This window comes from Apus apus, chromosome 6 (assembly GCF_020740795.1).
Source record: "Apus apus isolate bApuApu2 chromosome 6, bApuApu2.pri.cur, whole genome shotgun sequence".
NCBI classification, from domain to species: Eukaryota; Metazoa; Chordata; class Aves; order Apodiformes; family Apodidae; genus Apus; species Apus apus.
In genome coordinates, this window is record NC_067287.1 from 16,352,051 (window position 1) to 16,377,349 (window position 25,299).

At 53.0% G+C, this 25,299-nt stretch overlaps 2 protein-coding genes across 3 annotated transcripts; one reads left to right on the plus strand and one right to left on the minus strand.

Moving 5' to 3' along the window:
- The first annotated feature begins 607 nt into the window (after window positions 1–607).
- ARPC2 (actin related protein 2/3 complex subunit 2) lies at window positions 608–20,574 on the plus strand. Its single transcript, XM_051622923.1, has 10 exons — window positions 608–811; window positions 10,359–10,393; window positions 11,368–11,480; window positions 13,322–13,367; window positions 13,941–14,127; window positions 14,555–14,648; window positions 16,958–17,084; window positions 18,528–18,628; window positions 19,113–19,213; window positions 20,097–20,574. Exons 1-10 carry the CDS (start codon window positions 738–740, stop codon window positions 20,119–20,121), a joined length of 903 nt encoding a protein of 300 aa, XP_051478883.1. The 5' UTR covers window positions 608–737; the 3' UTR covers window positions 20,122–20,574.
- Window positions 20,575–20,964: 390 nt separating this feature from the next.
- Window positions 20,965–25,184, minus strand: AAMP (angio associated migratory cell protein). Of its 2 annotated transcripts, none has more exons than XM_051622922.1 (11): window positions 25,051–25,184; window positions 24,597–24,749; window positions 24,115–24,234; window positions 23,837–23,976; window positions 23,581–23,725; window positions 23,354–23,437; window positions 22,962–23,077; window positions 22,490–22,593; window positions 21,953–22,043; window positions 21,501–21,655; window positions 20,965–21,238 (listed from the first exon to the last, which is right to left on the minus strand). In XM_051622922.1, exons 1-11 carry the CDS (start codon window positions 25,136–25,138, stop codon window positions 21,163–21,165), a joined length of 1,272 nt encoding a protein of 423 aa, XP_051478882.1. In that variant the 5' UTR covers window positions 25,139–25,184; the 3' UTR covers window positions 20,965–21,162. The 2 variants fall into 2 exon arrangements, with proteins under 2 accessions (XP_051478882.1, XP_051478881.1); XM_051622921.1 differs by having other exon boundaries at window positions 21,501–21,685.
- Window positions 25,185–25,299: the final 115 nt, after the last annotated feature.

Consider the following 25,299-nt stretch of genomic DNA (forward strand, 5'->3'; position numbering starts at 1 on the left):
CTGTCAGTTCTGGGGGTGCCCTACACTTTTGGGGCGCCTCTGTTCCCCCGGGGGCACCCGCCCCGTTGCAGGGCACTGTCCTGCCCCTGGAGCATCCCCACTCCCCTTCCCTGGGGACATCCCCACCCGTGCTCTTCTGGGGCACCTCCGAATTTTGGGCACCCCCTCAGCTCCAGGGCACGCCCCCAGGGTGTTCCCCATTCCCCAGGTCACCCCGACGCTTGTGGGGACCCTCACCCCTTCGGGGCATCCCCCCCCCATCACCCCGAGCCACCCCCATTCCCCGGGGGGCTCACCAGGCTTTCAGAGTCCCGTCACGCCGGGCTCAGCCAGCTCGCGGGACCCCCCCCCCCCTGCGGGCACCCCCGCACCCCGGGGCGCCCCGCTCCCGCGCAGACCCCCCCCCCCGCTCTCGGGCACCCCCACACCTGCCCAGGGCACCCCGTATCGTGACGGCGCCCCCGCGCTGCGGCGCATCCCTCTTACCCCGGGGCCATTCCCAAGCCCCCCCCCCCCCGCCCCATTTGGGGGCAACACCCCAACCCCCCGACCCCCCCCCCCCCCCAACCCCCGGGTGGGCGGGTCGTCCCGTGACGTCACCGCCGCGGCCGGAAGTGACGCGCGGGCGCGAGAGCGGAAGCGGCGGCGCAGGCTCGGGCGGGTCCCCGGTGCGCGCAGTGGGCTCGGCTCCCTCCGGCCGCGGCGCCCTGAGAGCCCCTCCCCTCCCCGGCACCGACATGATCCTGCTCGAGGTCAACAACCGCATCATCGAGGAGACCCTCACGCTCAAGTTCGAGGGCGCAGCCGCCGGGTAGGGACGGGAGGGGGCGGGACGGGCCTGACCGGGGCGGGGGCGGTGGGGCCGAGCCGGGGCCGCGGACGAAGGGAGGGGCGGGAGGCGCCGAACTGGCGAGGGCCGGGCCGGGCCGGGCCGGGGGCCCGGGCGGTAGCAGGCAGAGGGCAGGGTGTGAGGGGTGACGGGACGGGCGGTGTTGGTGTAGGTCCCAGGGGAGGGTGGGGGCGGCGGGGTAGCCGGGGGGGGGGGGGAGAGCTGAGCTGGGGGAGTTGGTGCAGGAGCGGGGTGGGAGTGCCTCCCTGCGTGTCACCCTCCCCAGGAGGGGCTGGGCTGGGATGGGGAGTGACAGGGCAGGGTGGGCGCCTGCAGAACGATGGGAGGTAGCACTGAGGTAGGATGAGGGGGTGGTGGGGCTGGGCTGGGGAAGTTAGTGTGGGAGCGGGCTGGGGAGTGACCAAGGCTGGGAGAAAGGGTGGCAAGGCAGGATGGGGGCCCAGGGGAGGAAGGGGGGTGACACTGAGGTAGGATGGATGTTGGGGGGTGGAGGGACTGGGCTGGGAGGGGTGGTCGCAAGGCAGGATGGAGGCCTGGAGAACGATGGAGGGTGGCACTGAGGTAGAATGGGGAGCAAGAAGGACAGAGCTGAGACAGGGAGAGGGCTGGGAGGAGGGTCAGTACTGGACAAGGGTGTTATGGTGTAACTGAGCTGAGGGCAGTGGATTTGATCAGAGCTTGGACAGAGTGAAGGCCTGGGGGATGAAGGAGCAAAGTTGGACAGACAGGATTGGGGGGGAAGAGTAGAACTTGATTGGGGGTGGTAAGTGCGAGGGCAGTGTGGGAACACGGGGCGGAGGAGGGAGCTGGGGAAGGTATTGGAGATTGCAGCGTCGAGGCTGAGGGAGCGAGCTGGGATGTTTGCCTTGGGTAAAGCAGCCGTCATCAGAATGGGCCCAGCATGGTGCCAGCACTGGTACAAGATGTGGGGGGGGAGCTGAGGAAGAGGAAGCCTGTGTGTGGAGCTGTGATCTCAGTCTTTTGCTTTGGGGGTGGGGAGGAAATTCCAGCCTGCCCCCCTTAGCTGCCCGGAACATGCAGGCCCACAGCTCTGTCGTGGCCTCTGATGCCAGCCTGGTGGGTGTCTTGGCCTTGGGGAGGCTGGTTTGCACCTGCATCTCTGGCTGGGATAGTTCAATCCCTGGGGATCAAGTGGTTATTTTTACAGTGTATTGCACCGGGGCTGTAAAGGTGCTTATCTGAGCACAGCTTAGCTCAAAAGAGAACTGCTTCATATAAACGTCCTTATCTGCAGCTGAGCTACCTGTGGGCTCGCTGCACTGTCTGCTGGTGTGAGTAAACACCAGGCACCTTTGTACCGAGAAAAAACCTTGAGAAGCAAAGCACAGTGATGTTATCTCTGGGGTGGAGACTGACCTGGCTCCTCAAAGAGCTCAGCCCAGGCTGCTTGGGAAGGGACCCCCCCAGGAGGTGCCTTCTTCTGTGTCACCTTTTTCTCCAGTGGCTTTCGAAGGTCTCGGTCTTTTGTGTGCAGAACTTCGACAGAGGCCATTTCCTCTGCTTTCCCCTCTTAGTTGACTTCTAGCTCAGGTTTTTGGTTTTGGCCTCACAGGCTGCACTGCCTTGTGAGAGAGCCAAGCTACTCATAGGCTTTTTCTTTTACTTGAGCCTGATCATTTAAGGCAACAAGTTTCCCCAAAGCACAGGCACCGGGGAGAGAGAGCTCCCATGTCATCTCTGTGGTGTTGCAGCTACATCCATTAGAAAATATTACCTATATGGAGTTTTTATCACAAATCCATACTGAGGCACTTCCTGACGGAGAGAAAACGCACGTGTATTCCTGTGTTGGTACAAATACGGCAATAGCAGTTTGTGGGTTTAAATGTGCTTTGAAACCCTGACTGTCTATGATCAGAGCTGGGGTTGCTCGCTCTGCACAGGCCTGCAGGCCCCGAAGTTTCCATTTTGCTGTGCAGCAAAGCCTCCTTGCTGGTGCACCAGCACACTTGCCCAGCCTACTGATTGTTCCTGGAGTGCTTCTTACGGCAGCTGGTGGTGCTCAGCGTCTGCCTTTTACTCATCTACAGCATGTTCTTTTCTTGAGATGTCATTTCTAGATAAGTTTTGTGCCTTGAGTGTGTTGCTTGGAGGAGAGGAAGTTATTTACTTCTGCATTTTCTTCAGAGCTTGTGCTGGGGCCTTCCTGTCCTTACAAGCACAGACCAGAGACAGGTCTGAGATGTGCAGGGAGGTCTATTTTTTTTCCTCTTGATTTCAAGTCTTCTAGGGAATGGTTGTTATGCAATGTTTATTCATATGAATACTTTTTTCCCTCCAGCAACAGTTCTGGGATCATTCCATGAAGCTGAGCCTGGTGGCAGGAGGGGATTAGGTATATTTCACTATTTTGGTGATGATTTTCCTAAGGCGTGTCCTGAGGACACACACAGAGAGGACAGTCAGGGCAAGGTCACGCCTTGAGGGAGTTGGTGCCTGGGAGGAATCTGGACATGGACCTGCTGTAAAACAGGAGTGGGGCAGATGCAATGCTCAGATTTGTCCACAGTGGATGTCTCAGAGCCAGCTGTGCCTGGTTGCTTCAGTGCCAGCCCAGGAGTCAGGCAGGGTGGGGTTTGTTTCCAGATCCTTCACCAGAGTCTTGTTCTGTGTCATGGGCTTTGGTTACTCCCGTCTGCTTCCCATGGCCTCTTTGCAGCTGTGATCCAACAGGCTCCCTGCAGAGCTTACCCAGACCATCATCAGGTGAGAGGCACTTGGTGTTTCACTGTATCATGTAGAACTAGGTCATATTCAGAAGTCTGAGCTAATAACTGCTCATAACATTATTGTATTGTCGTATAACATATGTTGAAATCTGCTCTGCATGAAGGTCCCTCAGCTGTCTCTGGAGTTCCCAGCATGGAAGATGCCTTGGCAGCTGCAGACAGAGATCAGCCCTCAAGGCAGGGCCTAACCCATGTATGAGTCCTGCCTTGTCAAGGTCCTTGGGGCTTGGCAGCATCTACCCATCAGTAGGATAATTCCAAATCTAGTTCTTTTTGTGGGCAAAACCCATGGAAATCTCACCTGCTTGGACAATCACCATTGAACATTGGTATTTAGATCAAGGTGGTGACAGGTAATGGACTTCAATGCATCTGTTTTATTTTTCTTTCTTTTATATCACAATTTCTTGTTTTAAATCAATTTTCTTAAACCAACCACATGTTTAAATAAAAACCTAAAGCTACCGGAATCTGCTGAAGTAACTTGGGTTGGGAATTTGCTGGTGAAACTTTCAAGCAGTCAAAGTGCTGCAGTGGGGGAAATACATGGTCAGTATGAAATGAGGCAACTGGTGAGCTTTTGCAAGTGTAAAGAGATTAAACTGTTCCATAAGCTTTTTTGACTTACCAGATTGCCTAGAAGCTGGAGTCACACTTGGCTTTTCCCACTTCTGCTAGAAACATGATAGGAGGGGATGAGCTCTACCAGTTGAACGATTTAGTTTCTCATCATTGTTTCCCTTTGCTAACCACACAGGAAGGCAAAAATTAAAAAAAAACCAACAACAACCAAAAAAACCCCACACCAAAATCCCATACAACAAACCATTTAAGTGTAAAACATTTTGATGACTGTCTTCTGTGTTTGGTGAATAATTGTTCTGTTTCACACATGGAGAGGAACTGTGTCCCAAAACAGATTCACCATCCAGTTTTGTCCTGCTCTAATTTAACTGACTCTAGTGAAAGTGGTGCAGGGTTTTGTTCACTTTGGTTTTCCAGCCATACAAAGCTTGTCTGAATCTCCAGGTAATTAATCATCCATCTCAAACTGTTACTTAGTATTTACCTGCTGTGCAAAAGGAAACAGACTTGCATAGCTGGAGAACAAGTGCCTTTTCCCGTGGTTGTGGGTGGAGGGAAGAGAATCTCAAATAATCTTTGGTTTCTTTACAGCCTTTAGCAGGTAGAAATCTGCAGAGCTTCAAGGCTATTCGCTGCACAGGAAAAGAGCTGAAGCTCGAACTTCCCTGATGCAGAGCAGTTCCTGAGAGCTGGGCTGAAGCTGCGGCCACATTCTTTGTGGTATTTCCCATTTGTGGTCACTTTGGTGCTCGTTGGCTGGAGAGCTGAGCCCTTCAGAGCGGGAGGCTGAGCACTCAGTGAAACTGGGCAGCGTGAGCTTTGTGTGTGTGATGTGACACGTGAAGTGAGTTCATCATAGGGAGACCAGTGAGTGTCTTGAGACTGGGAGGGTAGAGGAGCTTCAGGTCCCGCCAAGCACCACCAGGAAACTCCCTGCATGAATGGCTGTGGTAATCTGTGGCTCCAGCACTTCACAGGAGCTCAGCAGCCCCACCAAAACCAGAGATTGCTCCTCTGCCAACCCCTCCTTCTTGCTGACACAGGCATTTCTATGGCTTCAGGGGAAACAGGATTGGGGAAGTGACCTAGGTTAAAATTAAACAGGCAAAATGGGGTATTTTTAGCACAGATGAGTTTCCTCATCCCATTCATTGTGTGAAGGCCTCTTGCCATGGTGCAGCTGAGGAGCAGGGATCAGTTCTCCCTCCTTCCGCAGCAGTGGCAGGTGCTGGCTCAGTGTCCTTGGAAGCTCAGCCTGGAGCCACATGTCTCCAACAGGACAACCTCACTTGCTGAAACTCAGTCTGCGTGACTGAGGAGTGCTTGAGTGATGCCACTGGCACAAAGTGTTACCTGCCCTTGGGTTCAGTGTGGCATGGGTCAGCAGTAGGGGTAAATCTTCGCTGTCCATGTTGACTGAACGTGCTGCAGGTGTTTGAGCGTAGCTCCTGGGCTGCCACAGCACATCTGGCTTCAGCCACCAGGGAAAGTGACTTGGCATAAATGGTGGATTGTGAACCACCTCTGTGTGGAGCTAGGTAATGCCCTGCTTTTGAGAAACAGTGCAGGAAACAGGAGGGAAGAGCAGCCCACATCTGCAAAATGTTAGGCTTTCATGGGTTGTATTGTCATGGCTTCAGCCTCAGGTTTTCATCTCAGGTTCCCAAGAGGGGCCTCCTCTGTGTTATCTTCTGAGGACATTTCTTGCTGCAGCCACCAGTGCTTGACACCACAGAAAAGTGGGGATCAGTTGCTGTACTGAAGAGCCATAGGGAGTGGTGTGTGTAAAATGAGCCTCTTCCCTGGAGACTCACCACAGTGTTGGATCATTCCAGCAGGGAACTGTGGGCTGCCTGCCCACAGCTAGAACAGGCAGGGTGAAGGCCTGGCTGGAAGCAGACCTGACCATACCTGTGCACTGTGGGGCTGGCCCATGGTTTGTCCAGTGGGAATCCCAATGCCTTGCCACCAGCCAGCCTCCTCCAGGCTGCCAGGCCCACTGCAAGGGAGAAGCTCTGTCATGAAGGACTCATCTAACCCAGAGGGAAGAGCTGGCAGGTGTGGGGGCTGCCGTTGTGCTGCTCAGCATCACCCTGATGGAGCACTCCTGCTCATGGTGGGTGTGCTGCCAGAGCTACAGGAGCTCTTTGATTTCATACGCTCCCACAGCTTATGCAGAGCAGCTTTTGTTAGCTGAGCAGGGCCCAGGAATGAAGGAACAGTCCAGATAATTTTAGACATTGCTCATAATTTTTTTATTGGGGTGACCTTTCTGTAGTGAAAGCCTGCAGTCTGTCACTGGATCTGGCTTGCTCTCTCCAAGCTGTGTATCAGCTCTGGTGATCTGAAAGCTCCACTTTCAAAGCATTAAGCTTTGAAATACCCCCTTTATTTCCCCCCCACACCTCCTCTGGGGCAAGAGATTAGAACATCTGTATGTCTGCAGCTTTTAGAATAGTTGCCATCCTCCTTTATTTGGTGCAGGCCTTAATTGTGACATGGGAGATGTTTCAGTATGGTTGTTGGCCAGGTTTGCATTTAGGTCTGTTTAATACAGAAGATGAGAGCCCAGTATAATTACAGTCTCTGTTCTTCTCTTCTTAAATTGGTTGTTACATATGGCCGGGAGCCTCCGTGGCCTGAGAATGAAGCGGGGAAGTTTGGAAGTTGTCTGAGTCAAAATTGAGGAAATGCTGTCAGAAAAAAAGATTTGCTCTTGCTCTTAAGTGCTTGTTGGCATCTTTCCACAGGCACCGTGGCTCTTCGTAGATGTTCTGCTGGGGTGAAAAATCTGATTTGGAGCTGGCTTTATATTAGATATACAGAGCGTAGGACTCATTTGGAGATGAACAGGAGGAATGCGGGCAAGAAGACATAAAACCTGTCAGGGCCTTTTGTGGTTACAAGTAGATGGCAGATGGGATTTGGTGTGGATTTGACTTCAAGCCTGATAAGTGTTATCAGAAAATGGACTGCTGCCGCTGCTTGGAACAGCTGCCATTTTAGAGTCTGAGTTCAGGCAGCATTTTGTAGAAAGGTCTGGTCTGGATCTGGTACTTAGTGCAGAGAGGAGCCATCTCAGATATTCCTGGTATGAGCTGTTTTATTGTCCATTTGGGGCAGAGGATAGCAAACAGGGAAGGTTCCTGGAAGAGGCTATGGTTCAGGTAGTGTTGATGGTAAGGAGCTTGCAGAGGTCCCAGCTGCTCTCTGCCCTGGGAGCAGATGGGCTGCACTGTCTGAAGTCCTCCAAGCATAGTCAGGCTTAGTCTGGTACTCAGGGGGAAGTGGTCGTGTGTGTGCGACCTGCAGTGCGGTAGCTCCTCTGGAAGCTGTGGGAGGCTGGATGTGAGAGCTCCTCTCCCTTCTGCCTGGGGACTTTTTGATGGGGAAACAATAATTTGGGTAGCAAAAGGGGTGATTTTTCTCTTGTAGAAATGTTTTAAGTAGCGAGGAGAATTTAGGTGAGGTTAGATAAATAAATAGAAGCACTTGAAACTTACAGGGTTGTGAGGCTGCTGAACTGTGAAGGGCTCAGAGAGCTTGCTTTGTTCCAGCCACACATCCGATACGCTTCCCTGTCCTCCCCTGGGCCAAGCCAGGCCTGGGTTACTTTGGTGTATGCCAGGCGAGGCAGAAAAACCACCCTGCAGTAGATGAGAGGCAGGGCTGTGAGGAGCTCTGTATGCGGCTCACGTGAGTGCTTGCTTCTCAGAGGCTGTGCCTGGAAGTGGTTGAATATTCAGCACCCAAAGTTCTGCCCAGTTACCTGCTTCTCCCCTCCTCGCCATCCCCAAGTACAAGAACCGCTTGAGCCACTTGGGAAATCTGTGTTAAAATAACTTCTCCAAGAAATCCATGCTGGCTCCATGAAACGTGCAGAAATGTGCTGCGTCAGCTGTAAGCTTTTGTGTGCAGAACAAAGGCTGTCACTGGCTTTGGGTACATGGTCTCACATGGCCTCTTAAATAATGTGATCGGTTATCCTCCTGCCATCCCCTGGGGTACTGGGCAAGGGAGCAGGGAATCCTTGTCCTTCCTTCAGAAGACCTCCAGTGCTTGCTGGCTATCAGTTGCTCCTCTGCATTGCTCAGAGGCAGGTGTTGTGTTTGGAGGCTCTGCTAGAAGCCAGGACTCCAGGAAGCATCCATCAACGTTGCCTGCATGGGCAATGGAGTTTGAGTGGTGTAACTCTCAGAACAGGATGCATCCTCCTTAATATTCCTAGCTCTCATGCGCCTGACTGTGCTATCTTTAAAGCTTCTTACATAGGTTTCCTTTTTATAAAACTTCATACTGCCATCCAAGCTGATTCCCAAGTCTGACTGTAGTGCTCTGGAAGAACACGTCTGCATTGACTGACTGAATTGGGATCTGCTCTGAGCAATCCTCAGTGAGCAGAAGTGGCTTGGATGTGACTTGAGGAATTGCTCTCCTTTCCAAGAGCCCAAGTTAAATATGCAGCCAAGGATGCCCTCCCAGCCTCCATCTCAGGCTCAACTGGGAAGGGTAGATGAGAACAAGAGAGGTCACAGGTGGCTGGCACAGCTCCTAAGCTAAAGGACCTGCCTTGGGTGCACTCACACTGCTGCTTTCAAGTGTGTGGCTTTTATCTTCAGCAATGCAGCACAAAAGACAGAGGTTCTCCAGCCTCCTGAAAAAAAGAGCTGTTGCTTTTCACAGCTAGTAACTTTCAAGAAGCAGCATCACCTCATTATTTCCACTTAGGGTCTACAGCTGGGGGTTAATTACTCCTCCTTCACCCAAGTAGAATGTTGTTGACTTGTTGGTCTGGGATCAGTGCTGTTGAGTGTCTTGGTCTGCCTATATTGCCCATTGTGAGTTTTAGCACATTGTGGTCATTCCTGGCATCCAGGAATGAAACTGTCTGCAGAAAAAAAAAAAAAGCTGATGGAAGAACAGTGCTTTCTGCTGTGGGGAAAAAATTAAATCATTAAAACCTTTCCAGATTATAGTGAAGGAAAGTAGATATGGTGTCTCAACACCCTGGCTTTGGCTTGGGGACTTATTTCAATACTTTGGTTCATATGGGTGTGATTGAACTCTTTTACAGGCTAATTTCTGTTAGCAGCATCATTAGCCTGTACTCTGTTTCATACCAGCCACTTCTGAAAAATAATCGGAGATATGCTGTGAAACAGCAGTAGCACCCTGGCATTTTCATCCTGTTCTCATTTTCCACCCCTGCTCTCTGTGGTGTAGTTACTTCTGCATCGCTCCCTGTTGGAGAATGACCTATTAATACCCGTTCTCTTGGAGCTGCTAAAGCAGTTACCAATCCCAAAAAAAGTCACCTTTCAAAAGCAGTTAGGTCTTTCACAGGATCCTGTTATTCCAGAGATCATGGACACACAAGCAAACAGGGTTTGTTAAGATGTTATTAAATCTTCATACCTACAGAGTAAGACGTGATGTTCCTTTGGCTCACAAGGAGCTCTTGTTGCTGATCAGGAATCCCAGAGAAGACACTCGGCAGTGTTAGGGCAAACACAAATCTACAGTTTTCTCACAGAGGTAGTTGGCTTTGTGTTGGGGTGTTTTGGAAGGGATGTGATGGGGCAGGATGAAATGCACATCTGGAAAGTTTCCTTCTGTGGTTTGCTTCTAACCCCAAACTTGGAAGAGTTTTCTTCCCTACAAGCGAGTTATATCAATGTGTTGGCAGAGCTGGTGGTGGTGGTGGTGGTGGAGGGGGCACCATGTCAGGAAGGATTGCTCAGCTGCCAGGTCCCTTCTATGAGCTGGTATCACAGGAGCTTGTAGAAGGGCCTCTGTCCCTGAACCTATATCGTGGCAGTTCTGAACAGAGAATGTGCTGGTTAAAGCAAACTCCTTAGTGATGAGTAGCTTTCTCAGACATTTCTAACTGGAAATCTGCAATCTTAACATCTGTTAATGAACTACAAGTAATAACAATCTCTGCCAGCTTCAAGGCCTGTATTATATCATCTAGGGTAAACTGGTGCTTATAGAAATGGGAAGAAGTCAAAGATCTGTTGTCAAAGATTATCTGCTAGTTGAACAGCAGGAGACATGAAAAGGGTTTTTAGGTAGAGAGAAGTGACACATTGGAAATTAATCCTCTTTCCTTCACAGCTTGGAAGCTGCTGTCTGATTTCTCATTTGCCTCCTTTGTTTTCTTTGCTTTTCAGAAATAAACCAGAGGCAGTAGAAGTAACATTTGCAGGTAAGATCCACAGTTCCCTTGACTTCTCAGAAAAAAAGGCTGGCCGAAACAGCCTTGCCCACGGTGACACCTCTTGTGGCCAAACTGACCCAGCACCACTGTGGGGGGAGGAGAGCTGCCCAGGGGAGACAGTGTGGACACCCTGCAGCATCCCCAGAACTGGGGCTTTGTCAGCTGCCTTGCTGTTTTCTCTGCCCATGGAACTTTCCCCACAGCAGTGAGTTCAGTGGTGGCATCACTTTGTTAGTGTGTGTGTGGTAAGAGCTCTCTTACCTCCCCTGTTCTCCAGTCCTTCTCAATGCTCTGTTACTACGTCTTTAGCACAATCTGATTTGGGTTGTTAGAAAGCTCGCTTGGGGTGACAGGCAAGACGAATTCATTGCCTGTAGTTTGCTCTTCAGCATGAGAAGTGCCAAGAAAGTTCAAGTGTTCATTCAGCAACTGACTTTTTGCTTCTGTTATCAAGAGTCTGTGTAAGCTGCCGAGCTCTGTGGGGAAGTGGAGCTTGGTCGGTAGCTGGAGGGTTGCCTTTCTGCAATGAAGTGGAAGCTGTCTCAGCAGGCAACAGCTGAGCTGCCTTTTCTGGCAGAGATGTTCCCTCCTCCAGGCTGCAGCTCTGGCCCAGGGGGCATGTCAATCAGTTTCTGTGCTGGCCATCCAGAAGGTTCCCATCTCTGTGTGTTTGTATCCTGATGTGTTGAGCACAAGCAGATTTGCCAGGAATGTTAAATGACATTAGACTAAAGCTTTCTGTGATGGGCAGGTGTCAAAACTGCTTCAGCCCTTTGAATGATAACAGGTCTGCCTACATGACATTACCACTTAATTACAGGTTTCTCTGTTGGTGTTTGTGTAAGAGGCGGAACAGGTGCAACAGTGTTTCTTTATGCAGTTCCTAGAACATGTAGGAAAAACCTTCCTCAGAAGTAGGAATGGGTTTCTGTTCCCTCACATTTCTCTCACTTGCTTTACAGACTTTGATGGAGTCCTTTACCATATTTCAAACCCCAATGGAGACAAGACAAAAGTGATGGTCAGTATTTCTCTGAAATTCTACAAGGAACTTCAGGAACATGGTGCTGATGAGGTGAGTGAGCATGTCTGGACCTTGAGCCTGCAAGTGTCTTAGCATGGACAATGTCCTTGTGATGTTAGTGAATCTGACATTTAACCCTTAGAGAAGCAGCTGTGCTCCCACCTCATGCTGGTCAAAGGAGCATCCCTGTGCCAACCAGGAGTCCCACTTTGCTGGAAGACAAGGGCAAAGTGTGTTCACACATTCTCATTAGTAAGAAGTCATCTTATAAGACCCTACAACCTGAAAGGCACTAATTTTCAAAGTCCAAATGAGTGTGAGGCCTGACCATGTAGAAATAGTTTCTCTGACTGACATGCTGAACCCACAAGTGAAGGAAGGTGCCAAGACAAATCCAGAGTCCCATAGTGCTGCTCTTCTGATACTTGAGAGAGGGTGATGGGCTCCTGCTGTGTGTGCACAGGAGTGGCCTTGATCTGCAGACTGTCCAGTTCCCTTTTTGCTGCTGCTGTATGAAGTAGCAGGTTCAGTTCCTGTTGAATGGGCTGGGGCTGCAGAGGGCCATTTATGGTAGAAAGAAGGAGCCTTTCTGATCTGTGGTTGGGTGGTGAGGCAGGAAGTGTGACTCAGTTCCTGAGTCAGTTTTCAAATCTCCGAATGTTAGCAAATGGGGTTTACCCAAGGCTCTTGAGCAGGGTTTTAACTCTGGATGTCTGTCCTTGGAGGAAAGCAAGGAAACTGCTCCATTAATTTATTGAGAGTCTGGTGAGAAACGGGATTTGAACAATGATTTTGGCGACGGCTGGAGAGCAATGGTCCTCTCTGACCCTGGCTGCTGTGCCAGCCCCGTTGCTCCACAGGCAATGAGGGTGCAGACAGCTGACAGGCAATTGCCCAAGTATTGAAAATGGGGATGGGATTTCTGCAGAACTGCCTTGGGAGTGATGACTAAATAGAATTTATATTTTTAAATCGCCATTTAGCAAACTGTTGCTTTCTGTGCTTCCTTGGAAAGGGTCAAGCTCGTTTCTACTTCATCTTCGGTGAAATCCCACTGTGAGGAGCACAGAGTGGTGTTCCTGCTAAGACCTTGGCCACTGCAGGCAGTCAGGCTCTCTGCTGAGGGGAGGTTTTGGCATGCAGACAGCCTGTGCATCCTCTCTGCTTGGTCGTGGGTGTCATCGCAGGAGGGCCAGTTCTGCCACAGCATTATTGTGTTATTCTCTCTGAAATAACCTCCCATTTCTGGCCCCCTCATTGACACAGAGCTATGGCTCAGCTGAAACCTGCCATTGATGTAAAATTCAGCAGTGATTATGTTTGAAGAAAGGTTTTTTGCTGTGCTGTAGGCGGCTCTACTTCTGGGAGGCATCCCAGCTGCCTGGTAGTCTCTTCTCCAACCCCATCTGTCCTGTGCTATAGTCTGAGGCAGGATGAGCAACTGCCTGGCTGCACTGTGCCTGAGCCCTGCTCTGAACTTGCCTTTCTGCAAGGAGAGGAACAGGGCATGCTTTGCATCTGCCTTCGAACGGGAGGGAGGGTTGTAGCCCTCAGATCTGTTGTGTTGAGCTCTTCTCACAGTTCTCCTTTGAAGCTATGGGGTGTATGGAGAGGGTTTTCTTCCCCACACAAGTTCAAGACTAGCAAGAAATTTTAAAAGTTCCAGTTTTGAGTCCTGTCCTGCAGCGTGTCCCCTGTCAGTGAGGTTCAAGGAGCTCTGCCTAGAGTAAGAGCAGCCAATAATACTAGAAGCAAATAATATTTGTCCAAGTTCAGTTAGACTGAGGGAGGGGCAGATGCTGCATTTTATGTTTTCAAATTTAGACCAAACACAGCCTGGGCTGAGCAGGAGGAAACAACTCTGATAGCTTGTGCTTTAATTTCTTCCCTAGGTATTGAAGAAAGTCTACGGAAACTACTTGGTAAACCCAGAATCAGGTAGCCCTGCTATAACATTTACTGTGTGTGTCTGTGTGAATGCAATTAAAAACTTACTTAAGTCACCTCAGAAATGCTCAAATGAAAGCTGCACTTAAAGAGCTTGATATCTGGGGCTCTCTGTATGGTGAATGGCAATTTAAAAGGTGGCTCAGGTACATCAGGGCTGAAGCAATTTGCAGCCCAAGGTGTAATTCTTGATGCAGCCCTCCCCTGGGAAGCCTCTGTTCCACACGGTTGGGGTCTTTGTTCTTCTCAAAGACAAAAGTGAGACACAGGAAAACCATGGTTACCTGTGACAGCATCTCTTCCTACTCACTGCAAAAACTTGGGAGCTGCTCAGCCAGCATGTGTGTCTGGTTGCTCAGGAAGGAGCCTCAGGAGCATTGCCATGGCCATGTGCCAAGTTCAGGCATGGCTTCTGGTTATGTTTGGAATGGGAAGCACTCATCCCTGGCACTTCTGGGAGGGCTTAAAGCAAAGGTGGGACTGTAAATGTATCTTTACAGAAAAGGTCTCTGGCTGCATTAAAGCCCTGCTTAGGTTTTAAGGTTAGTGACTGTCCCTCCCTAGGTTACAATGTCTCTTTGCTCTACGATCTGGAGAACCTTCCCGCAGACAAGGACGCTATTGTGCACCAAGCCGGCATGTTGAAACGCAACTGCTTTGCTTCGGTCTTTGAGAAGTATTTCAAATTCCAGGAAGAGGGAAAAGAAGGAGAAAAAAGAGCTGTCATCCACTACAGGGACGATGAGACGATGTAAGTGTTCAAACCAAGCAGCATGGGAGTCGGACAGCTGTCAGTACATGCTCTGCTCTTGCCCACAGCTGTGGGTTGTGGTGGAAAGTCAGGAAGTCCTACTGCTGCATACTTTGGCAGGGTAATAGAGGCCTGTCCTAAGCTGTCAGAACTATCTGGTGAGAGTCATGTTTATCCCTTGGGCTTCAGGAATGTTACACAAGAGTCTCTGTTAGTGGCAGCACTTGTGGCTGCGTGCAGGAGAGGACGGCTCCCAAGAGGAATGTTTTGCTCCCTGTAAATACTGTCTTAAAGGAGGGGAAATATTCAGCAGCCAGGCCTGTGAATGGTTGTTGTATCTACTTGACCTTGTCACGCAGTTGCTTCTGCATCCAGTTGTACTTAGCTCCTGTTCTCTGCTGGGTTCTCTTCTCTCACCCACCTGCAGGTACGTGGAGGCGAAAAAGGACCGCGTCACGGTTGTGTTCAGCACGGTATTTAAGGATGACGACGACGTGGTGATTGGAAAGGTGTTTATGCAGGTATGGAAACTGAAATATGGGGAAAGGGCCTGGGCCTTGATTCAAATGCCTTCTTGCCTTGAAGCAGTGTTGCTGAACAAGCACGTGTTAGGCTGAGTTGAGCTCACAGGCAGTTTAATGCATATAAATGCTTTGCAGGGCTCCCGGCTGCACTGGGATGGAAGAACCATGTTAATAGGCAGAGGTGGTGTATTTTTCTGATCCAGGCTCTTGCTTCGGCATCTTTATTATCGATGGTCTTGCTCGTATGGAAAATCAAACATATTACATGTTATAACTGAGAAAGACTACAGTGAAGACTTCAGTATCCACCCTCAGACCCTGTAGTGCTGTAGGCATCGCTAGCCAGCTGAGGAGCTGAGCATGGTGGGAAGGCTGTAGAGGGAGAAGAAAGGGTGAGGACATGTTGTGTTGCACCTGGATGGTGCCGAGTTGTCTTCACCTTGAAGCTGGTTCTTGCTAATGCTCAAATGCTGCAGAGAGGCTGAGCAGCTCAGTGTGGGTGTTCTCACATGCCACGATGGGCTCTCCAATTTGAGCTTCTCAAAACTATAAATTTGCCTAGTTTGCGGGTCTGAATCAATCATTGTAATGCCAAGTACTTCTGGACACAGCTACCCTTTGCAACTACCACTTAACCAGGAAGCATTTAGAGGCCTGTAGTAAGCACCTTGTGTGCCTGTTAGCAACTGTGTGCAGCCTGTGGAGATGGAGACATTTGCTTACAGCTGGGTTAGGCCCAGTGTTTGCTGGTACATGTGTTCATCCATGTCGCTGGCCCACCTCAATCACCTTGAATCTGCTGAAGCACCTGGGGAGCCTCCTGCCACAGGCACAGCCGTGGAGCAGGGCACTCCAGGGTGTTCCAGGGATAGAGGAGCTTTAACCCATCCGTTCAGGGGTGTCAGGCCTTGCTGCTGACAGGCTCATGGGCAGCAAGTCACTGACCCAGTTTGCTGGATAACAGTTTACTTATGTTGGGGGTCAGTACAACAGGGTCTGTAGTGCTACGAGTCTTATCTCATAGCTCTGCTCTGTGTGTTCGTTAGCTCTGGCCGGGGAATCTGCTCTGACTTTTGAGTTTTTCACCACCAGCATATCTCACAGTTTGGAATTCAGCTTTTAAAACAGGGAGGAGGCATGAGGTGAACAAAACCGGGTTTGTGAGACTCCTGGGGAGATGGCAGGGCTTCAAAGCAGCAGCTGTCCCAGAGTCTCCATGTCCCAAGTTCTTGGTTTTTACAGCAGCAAACCCTGCTCCTGCCCAGCCACAAGAATTTTTACTCTTGAGTCACACTGTCTTCTTCCCTCCAGCTATTTCTCTTGCATTATGCAGCCCAGTCGGGCATGGTGGCTGCTCATCTGGGCTCTCATGGAGAAAATTGACCATTAACTAACCAGTGAAGCCATTTGAACCATTTCACCCTCTGGCATAAGCAGGTGGAAATGCAAGCTAAGCATTTAATTAAGGAAACCCCAGTGAACTGCTTGGTCCTTTAAAAGGAGCATGGATGCTCAGAGGGTGAGCTGCTCTCAGAAGGCAGGAGAGGCTGAGGGTAGCTGATGATGTGTAGGTTGAACTGGGGGTCAGTGAGGCAGAGGGGAGGCTGCCCTGCCTCGGGGCAGGAGAAGGGTGTCAGGACTTTCCCAGTCCTGTAATTCTTGAAGTGTAGAGCCAGTTCCTTTCAATGAGGTGGGGGTCGTGCTGCTGTCAGAGTGGTTCCCTGGCAAAAGAGACCTCCCTGTCTGGAGGTATTGTTGCAAGGTGCAGAGAAATGTTAGGAGGAGCCGGCTTTGCACACAAGCCTCAAACCCTGCAAGATGCCTCTTAATGCCAAGGCAAAGTACTCCTTGCGTTCTCAAATGGCAGAGCCTTTGTGCTCCTTTGTGCCACGGAGACCTCACAGCCCTTTCTGAGAATTCCCTTTCCTGGGGGGTGATGGGCACTGCCCACTTGCACTGGAAGCATTTATGATGCTGACTTTCTGGCAGGAGCTGTGCTGTCTCACGTGCTTAGTCAGACCAAGTTGTCCCTTTCAGAGAACGCCCATGGCAGGAAGTGTGACGCTGAAAGCCACCCCAGCTGAGGGGTAGCACCAGGGACGCACATAAACCCAGGACAACCGTGTGTTTTGGTCTGGTTTTGCAGGCAAAACCGATTGTTTTCCAGAGGTTTGGCCTGATGGACTTGGCCCGTTCTGGGAAATCTCCTGCTCAGTTGCCCTTTGGGAATGGGGAAACACCATTTGCTTTCCCAGTGTCTTGCTGGAGTGTTGCAGTGGAACTCACCTTCACTTTGTCTTGTTCAGGAGTTCAAGGAGGGTCGACGGGCCAGTCACACAGCCCCACAGGTGCTCTTCAGCCACAGGGAGCCACCCTTGGAGCTGAAAGACACAGACGCAGCCGTCGGCGACAATATCGGCTACATCACCTTTGGTGAGCAGGCAGCTCTGAGGCCTGGGGCACCTGGGGAGTGGAGAGGTCCCTGCTGCTGCACAAAAGACAAACAGAAATTCACCTTCCCTAGTGTTCCAAGTGGGTAATTTGGGTTGAAGGGACTCCAGAGTGGTGTTCTGCATTGTCTGCCTGCTTTGGTGTGTCCCTTTGCTGTATCAAGTCACTTCAGCCCTGCTCAGGGCAAGAAGGTGTGGAAGTGGACAATGAGGCATTTATAGTGTCTGTCTACAAAATACGTTCCCAATTTAGGAGCAAGGGAAGGGTGGCTTTGCTCTGATATTGTGGAAACTGGAGGTTTCTTGTGGGAGGTTTCATGTGAGTGCATTTGTAGCTTGTCCAGCTGCAGGCACCTGAGCTGTGTTTGATCAGCAGAGGCCATCAGCAAGCAGGAGCAGAGCAGTGAGTTTAGCTTCTCTAGCTCTGTCTCTTGGCTCTGGGCCAAACGCTTCTGATCATCCACTTTCCCCAGCCTGCAGAGGTGCCGGCCAGCACAGTCATCACTTCTTCCTGGGCAGAAATTCTGAGGGCTGAGCTGAGGAGTCTAAACCCTGCCCTGTTCAAAGGGAAAGATCTCTTCCAGAGAAACTGGGGGTCAGCATTGGATGTGCCATTAGGGTCTCTCAGGCTGACATTCCTGCAGTTTGCAGCTCGGGGGTGGAGCACAGACACTGCAGGGGGAGGTGAAGTCAGTGCTGCTCTCCTCCCCTGCTGGGAATGGTGCCTTGAGGTTAGGGCAGCTTGTCAGCAATGGGAGGGCTGCCTAATGGCAGGCCTGGGACAGGAGCAAGGCTTCATTCTTGTTGGAATGAAATTTCCCTGTTATCTGATCTGACAGTCCTAGGTGAGATCATCACCCAGACAAAATGGTCTTTCAGCCCTTGGATCTGCGATGATTAGCACAGCAGCAGCCTGTGGGAAGAGCAAGCCACCAGGCCCCTACAGTAACCAAGTCTGGTTCTGTCACCCAAGTCTGGCTTTGTCACAGGGCTGGCAAGCTGCCAGGCAGGAATCCAAAACTGCTTTCAGGATCCAAGAGCAGACTGGATCTTGAAATCAGTTGAGCAGCTGGGCCGCCCTTGTCTGCCGCCCAGCTCTCTCCTCCATTTGCTTTTCCCAAGCACTGAAGTAACATCATGCAGTTTCCTACAGTGCTGTCATCTCTGGGGACGTGGCCTTGACTGCATCCTCCAGCATGCACAGCTGTGTCCAAGCTGCTGTGGAAGACGTGGAAAAGTGCTGATAAGCCCTGTGTTTAAAGTCACGAGCACTGCTTAATCTTATTGTGTGTCACAGGAAACATGTCTTCATAGAGGGCAAAATAGGCATTTGGAGCAGCACACTCTGAAGCCTCCAGCAGTGGAGGAACCAGAAGCCCTTTGGTAGTCTCAGGAGGCACTAACATTTTGTGTTGTTCCCTTGCAGTGCTGTTCCCCCGTCACACCAATGCTGCTGCCAGAGACAACACCATAAACCTGATCCACACATTCCGGGACTACCTGCACTACCACATTAAGTGCTCGAAGGTACTGAGGGGATGGGGCTGGGGAAGGCAGGGTATCTTTGATCCATCTAACCTGGGTGCTGCTGGGGAGGAGCACAGGGCAAGGGCTGCCCCTCTGAGAACTTGCTAGGGTCCAGCATTGCCCTCCTCAGTCACACACACAGGGTGGCAAGTAATGCACCATTACCTTTTCCCTGCTCTTTGGCACAGGCAGCGCCTGTTTGCTTGCCATCCTAGCAGCAAAGTAGGACTTTTTCCCTTTTGGATCTAGTTGCCTTTCTTTCTGGGAAGAGAAATGAGGGTAATTGTTCAGAAAGACCTGGCTTGGACAGGACTCAGGCAGCAATTTTTGCTGTTACTTCCCAAATTCCCCTCATAGCACTACGGCTGTGCAGAGCTAGGTGCTTTTCCAACAAGGAGTAGGAAGAAAGCTCCTAGCCTGCGTCCTGGTATCTCAGCTATGAGGACAAGATCAAGTGTCCCTATTTTGTCCTAATGAAACACAGGCCTATATTCACACACGTATGAGGGCGAAAACATCGGATTTCCTCAAGGTGCTGAACCGTGCCCGTCCAGATGCAGAGAAGAAAGAAATGAAAACAATCACGTGAGTAGCCAAGTCGGGCCTGGCTCTTTGGGCTTCTCTGCCAGCCAGGAGCTTGCTTCTCTTCAGAGTGACATTCTCTGGTCCAGGGAGGACAGGGATGCTGTGGGGATGATCAGAGCCTGATGTGCTGGGACCCAATCTCAGAGACTAAGGGGTTGTTTCATAATAAGGGGCTTGCCTGGGTGCCTTGAGGCAAAAGAGTGGACCAGGGTGTATTGGCCTCCCAGGACCCCTGTGCACCCTCCACCACACTCCATTACTGCCTCACATGTCCTTTGTAGGAGCTGGGTCTGTGGCAAACCTTGTGCCAGCAGATCCATTGTGAAAGAAGGCTTGTACACAGCTCTGTGAGCCCTGGCGTCTTCACTGGCCCCCCAGCTATGGTGGCATTTGTGTGGCTTTTCCCTTGTTGTGTTAAAGGTGGCTGAATGGCTCTGGGGGCAGATCCTGCTCACGGGGGAGAGTGGCCCAGTCCTTTTGCGGGGTTTTGTGAGTGCTGAAGTGGGTTCCTGCTTTCCAGTGGGTCTGCAGCTCCTCAGAGCCCCTGGCTGGCCTGGGCCAGCAGCTGGCTGGAGCCAGGAATGCTCCTGGGCCACCGTGCTGGCTGGCTGGCTCCCTCGTGTGAATCAAGCAGCCCAGAGCAAAGCTGGTGGAGGAGAGCAGTTGCGTAAACGTTGCCCTCAGGCCTTGTACCCTAATGCAGATCCCAGCCCCTCCCCATAGCCCCGTGACCTGGTTCTGCAGCCAAACACCCCCAAACCTCTGAACCAGGGGTGCCAGCCTGGCTTGGAGAGCGCATGCCCCACCAGAAGCCCCGCAGCCACCCTGGGGCACCCCTGACCGGCGCCAGGGGCCGCGCTGACCCTCTTCTGCATCCTTTCAGGGGGAAGACGTTCACCACTCGTTAACGCCAGGGTCACTGGGGCTGCCGTGGAGGACAAAGGTTGCGGCACTTGCTACACGATAATCGTAGCTTTTAATGTTGCACCTCTGTGGGCTCATAAGGAATTCAAGCAATCGGGGTCTGTTTGTACGACACTTTGGGGAGTAATCTGCAGAAACGAGCTGTGCTTGCGAGGACTCGATCGTTCCAAGAAACAAAACCTTAATTACAGTTTGATTGACTTCTTTTCTTTTTTAATTTTTGTTTTGTTTTGTTTTTATTTTTTTGTTTTGTTTGTGGTTTTTTTTCCTTTTCAAGCTGTTACGCTTTGCAATATGTTACCGGAAATGAGTTGCAGTATTTCTTATGAGAATAATGCAATATTAACTTGTTTTCTTCTGAATATTTGAGTTCAAAACTCCTGTATCTGAAGAAATACTGTTGGGGTTCATTAATAAAGGAGATCTTTCTATCTTAAGGGGTTGTGGGGCTTTGGCTTGTCAATGCACGTGGCCTTGCCTTTGAAGGGGTGTTTGGAGTCACAGGCACAAGGGGGCTAATTACTGTATCCCACAGCAAATTACTTCTGGTGATCTCCATCTTGGGGTCTGTGCCCAGGTCTGAGTCAGTAGCCTGTTGTGTTAGGGAACTCCTAGGCTTCAGGATTTTGCACCCCTCCCTCCTACCCTGACCCCTTCATTCCCCCCTAGCAGGGAGAACCAGGATGGGAGTTTCTGCCTCCACTAAGACCAGAGTAAAACTATCCAACATTGACCCTGAGGCCGTAGCTGGATGCTGGGGAGATCCCTGAGGAGGGAGGGAGCTCAGGTCCTCTTACCCCCCAACAAGCAGAGTGAATGGCATCCACTTAGGTGAAATAATTTATATAATTATAAGACATCTTCATATAAAACCCCAGGCTCAGCCTCCAGCTGGAGGGGGCAAAGTGGGGCAATCTGGAAAATTACGAAGCACACACTGGAGAAGGGGGATGAAACCCATCTCTCTCATCCTGCTGTACATGAACCACCTGGCAGAGCCAGGACACCATCCCTCAGCACAGTCCCTAGCGATCGGGGCGCTGGACACAGAAGACTTTGGCTTGGTGGTCGCCAGAGGTCGTCACCACAATGGAGGCATCCCTGGAGGGAGACAGGGCAGAGATAGGGCTGGGGGTTTTGGGCATCCCTCACCAACACCCCTGGCCCAGATCTGCTCTGCCCCCTTCCCCCTCAAGACCCTCAAGTCTCAGCACAGACCTAGGTCTGTCCCGTCCCACGTTGAGACCAGACCCCAGGAGCACCCAAGAGACAGATTGCGATTCAAGTTCCTGAGGCTGGAGACCCCTGCCACCCCTGGTCCCTCCACCCCTTCAGGGAAGGGGTCTAGGGGTTCCCTGCTCACTTGTTGACAGCAAAGTCGAGGATTTCAGCCGTGTGCCCTCGGTACTCGCTGATCATCTTCCCCGAGCGGGCGTCCCACAGCCGCACGGCCCCGTCCAGGCTGCAGGTGTACACCACGGCCGAGCTCTCCTCCCACAGCAACTGCACAATCCCTGACTGGAGCACAGGGAGGCCAATGGATGAGCACTGGGGACACACAGCAAGTCTCAGCTCCCCCCCACGTGGCCCCCCCCTCAGTGTTGTTTGTCATCACCACAGGCAAGACAGCCAGCCCCCAGGGCCAGGCTGGAGGGCTCTCTGTGCAGGGACTGCGGCTGCCTTTGGGGAAGCCCAAGGGGCTGAGGGAGAAGCACAAATTGGGAACCAGGAAAACCCCTAGGCTTCAGGAGGTCTCAGCTGGGCCCAGAGACATCCCCGCCCCCCTAGACCCGGGGAGAGGGGTTATAGCAATACCTCGTGTTGGCACTTATGCCTCAAAGTCTGCGTGGAGAGGTCATAGATAGCCAGCGTGCCATCCAGGTAGCCCACAGCAGCCAGTGGCATCCTGCAGAGAGGGGAACAGGGGTTACATGGCCTGGGGTAGGCAGGGATTAAGTGCATTGAAGGATCAAGGTTGAAGGAAAGCACATTGAGAAGACAGGGGTCAACCCAATGACTGGAGCTATGAAACAGCAAAAGCCAGCAAGGGGCACAAGGTTCACAAGGGCAAAGACAACATCCTGGTAGGAAAGATCCCCAGCACCAATGTCTGGAGGGTATCCCAGCTAAACAGTGGTCCATCAGGCTAGCCCAGAAACCCAGCAGGTTGGGAGGAGAGCTGAGCAGCAGTCCCTTGTCCTCCATTGACACAGAAGTGACCCAAGATACCCACAGCCAAGTGGAGAGGATGGGTGAGAAAAGAACGAGCTCAAGAGATGGAAACGGGTCTGTTAGTTACCAACATCCCACTTAAGGTCTGTCACCCCCCAGGCCACGTGTCCCCACACTCACACGTTACAGAATCCCAGCGACTCCACCGAGTTGGATTCTGCTTCCTCACCCTCGCCGGCTGGGGCCTTGGGGGCTGAGCTTTCCATCTTGAACACGCACACCACCTGGGTGGAAGGAGGCCAGCCAGTGCCCGAGGGGAGGGGAAGTGGGCCCCCAACCAAGCTCCCATTCCTTACTCTACACCCCCTGGACACCAAAACCAGACCCCAAAACTTCAGCTCTTCGGAGCAAACAAGGGGCGGGGGGCACTTCCTTCTACCAACCCAGCCACAAGTCCGACCAGCAGCTTGGACAAAGTAGTTGAGCTGGCCAAGGGCGCCTGCTGCTGGCCGCCAATGGCCACCACAGGCTGCTCGGAGCAGGCAGAGCCCTGGACCACCCGGGGACACCTGCCTCGCCAGGGAGAGGGGCTTGGGAGGCCGGTCCCCCGTTCCCCAGGGCTCCTGGCTCTGCCCTGCCAGCATGGACTCACCTTGCCTGTGGCGGAGTTGACCAGCTTGGCGTGACAGTCCACAGAGCCTGTCATGATCAAACTGCCATCCTGGTTACTGGCCACACATGTCAAGGGATCCTGGTGGCCGTCCTGGCCTGGGGAGGCAAGCAGGAGAGGCATGAGCTTCAAGTGTCCTCCCCACAGAGACCCAGTGGGCCTCAAAACCCACCCTTCTGAAGCCTCCACCTCGCCCAGCTCTGCGAGCACTCTGAGCAACCACCTGTGGGAACAGGGAAACCCAGCACCAGGCTCCCTCTGGCAGCTCCTGGCCTCAGAGAATGACACCTTTCCACCCTGGCAGAGCTCAGAGTTGACTGGAAGGGGCCACTCCCCAATTAGGGAGCACCTCAAGTGATAAAACTCTTCCCTACCTTTCAGGACATGCAGTGAGGTTCCCTGCTTCAGGTCCCAGATGCGCATGGTCCCATCCTCATACCCCACCACTGCTCGCTTCCCTAGGTGAGACAAAGCCAGCAGATAAAGCTAGAGCTACCCTCACCCCTCCGCCTCCTGCTCAGCACAGACTGCCATAAGCAGGAGGGCAGATGGTGGCAGCAGGGTCTCTCACGGAGCTGGAGACAGAGTCCCCACTCCTCACCATCAGGCAGAATCCTGCCACACGTGGCCGGGCACGCAGGGCCCTGGAAGGTTTTGCATTCTCCACTGGGGATCTTCCACATCCAGGAGTTGCCATCAGCCGTGCCCGCCAGAAGGACGTGAGCTTGAGGGTGCCACTCCATCCACTGGGCAGAGAGGAACAAGCAGTGTCACAGGGGTGGCATCCCCCTGCCACCCATCTGAGCCTCAGCTGCTGGTCCACGAGTGCCCCACACCCCCCGGGGTCTACCACTCACCTCCAAGTCCCCCACCTCGAAGGACCACACTTCTTCTCTGGCATCTACCCGCCACACTTTGATAAGCCCAGACATGTCACCCGTGGCCACAAACACAGAGTCGTGACTGAAACCAGCACAGGTGACCGAGTCCTTGTGTCCTACAGACATGGGAGGACAGAGCTTGCTCAGGCCAAGCTACAGAGGGTGGTCAGGAGCCCAGCTCCCACAGAGCACTGGCTGGGGAGGAGCATGTCTGGAGAGGCCAGGAGGGGACATGACAGCCTGGAGCACCTCACCTGAGCACTCGAACAGGAGCTCTCCGTCACTCACGCGCCACACGAAGGCCTTGTCATCCTCCCCGCCGGTCACCGCTAGCGCGTTGGTCTTGGGGTCGAGGCTCACGCAGAAAACAGAAGCTTCCCACAAGAGTAACGAGAGGCTACAGGGCTCAGACACCCCTCGCGCCCCACCCCACCTTTCCCAGGGATCTAAATCCCACACGGCACTAGGTCCGGGCAGGATGTCAGGGAGCTGAGCTCCCAACCCCAACCAGTGGGAATCAATTCCTCCCACGGGGGAAGAGCAGCACAGGCTGCCTGCTGAGCTCAGCACAACCCACAGGACAAGGATGACAGCCTGTCCTGCGGTGTGACAGATGCCCCAGGAACACCTGGGAGCCTGGCAAGGAGCTGCCGCACCCCCTTGCTCTGGGGAAGGCCCGGGTGGGAGCAGAGCCCGAGGAAGACCCCAGCGGCCTCTGCCTGCACCCCCCACTCACCTGAGTGAAGGGAGAAGGTCACCTCGCTGTCGTCCTGTGCTTCCATGCCGTCCTCCACCCCCTCGTCCTCCTCTGTCTCCCAAGCCTCCGCGTCGGGCTCTTCCATCCCCTCGTCGTCAAAGTCCACGTCCTGCATCTCGTCGGCCAGGTCATCTGCAGAGGGGGAAGGTGAGGGCGCAGCCACGGCCTGCGCGGCTCGGCCCTGCCCGGGCAGGCGGCTGCGGGCACAGGGGGCCTGGGGGTCCCGTGGGGACGGGGCAGCAGGGGGAGGCGCAGCCCGGAGCCCCGCGGCAGGAGCGCTGCAAAGGAGCGGGACGCGAGGCAGGAAGAGGCCGCGGGCCAGGGGGGAAACGGACCGGGACCCGCGGCCGGGCCGCGGCCTGGGGCGGGGCCGGTGCCCCGGAGGGAGGTCAGAGCCCCCGCCCGCTACCCCACGCGAGACGCCCCGTCTCACCCGGCCCGTGCGGGCCCAGCTCCACCACCTCGATGATCTCCTCATCGCCGTGGAAGCTCAGGGTCCCCGGGGCCTCGGCGGGCTCCATGCCGGCCTGCCCGCGCGCCCCGCCCCGCCCCGCCGCTTCCGCCGCCCGCCCCGCCCCGGCCAATCCCCGCCCGCCGCCCTCCCGCCTCAGCCAATCGTGGCCCGTCTGCTCACCCGGACCCCGCCCACCCCGCCAGCAGGGCAGTCAGTCCCGCCCCGCGC

Bases quoted from the DNA above. Each gene is read 5' to 3' on its own strand.
- ARPC2 (XM_051622923.1), top strand. From the start codon at position 738: ATGATCCTGCTCGAGGTCAACAACCGCATCATCGAGGAGACCCTCACG. The intron at 13,368-13,940 runs GTAGCCCTGCTA...GTCCCTCCCTAG, and splicing joins CTTGGTAAACCCAGAATCAG to GTTACAATGTCTCTTTGCTC. The intron at 19,214-20,096 runs GTGAGTAGCCAA...GCATCCTTTCAG, and splicing joins AAAGAAATGAAAACAATCAC to GGGGAAGACGTTCACCACTC.
- AAMP (XM_051622921.1), bottom strand. From the start codon at position 25,138: ATGGAGCCCGCCGAGGCCCCGGGGACCCTGAGCTTCCACGGCGATGAG. The intron at 22,044-22,489 runs GTGAGTGTGGGG...CCCTCTCTGCAG, and splicing joins TCGCTGGGATTCTGTAACGT to GATGCCACTGGCTGCTGTGG. The intron at 21,239-21,500 runs GTGAGCAGGGAA...GTCTCCCTCCAG, and splicing joins CTCGACTTTGCTGTCAACAA to GGATGCCTCCATTGTGGTGA.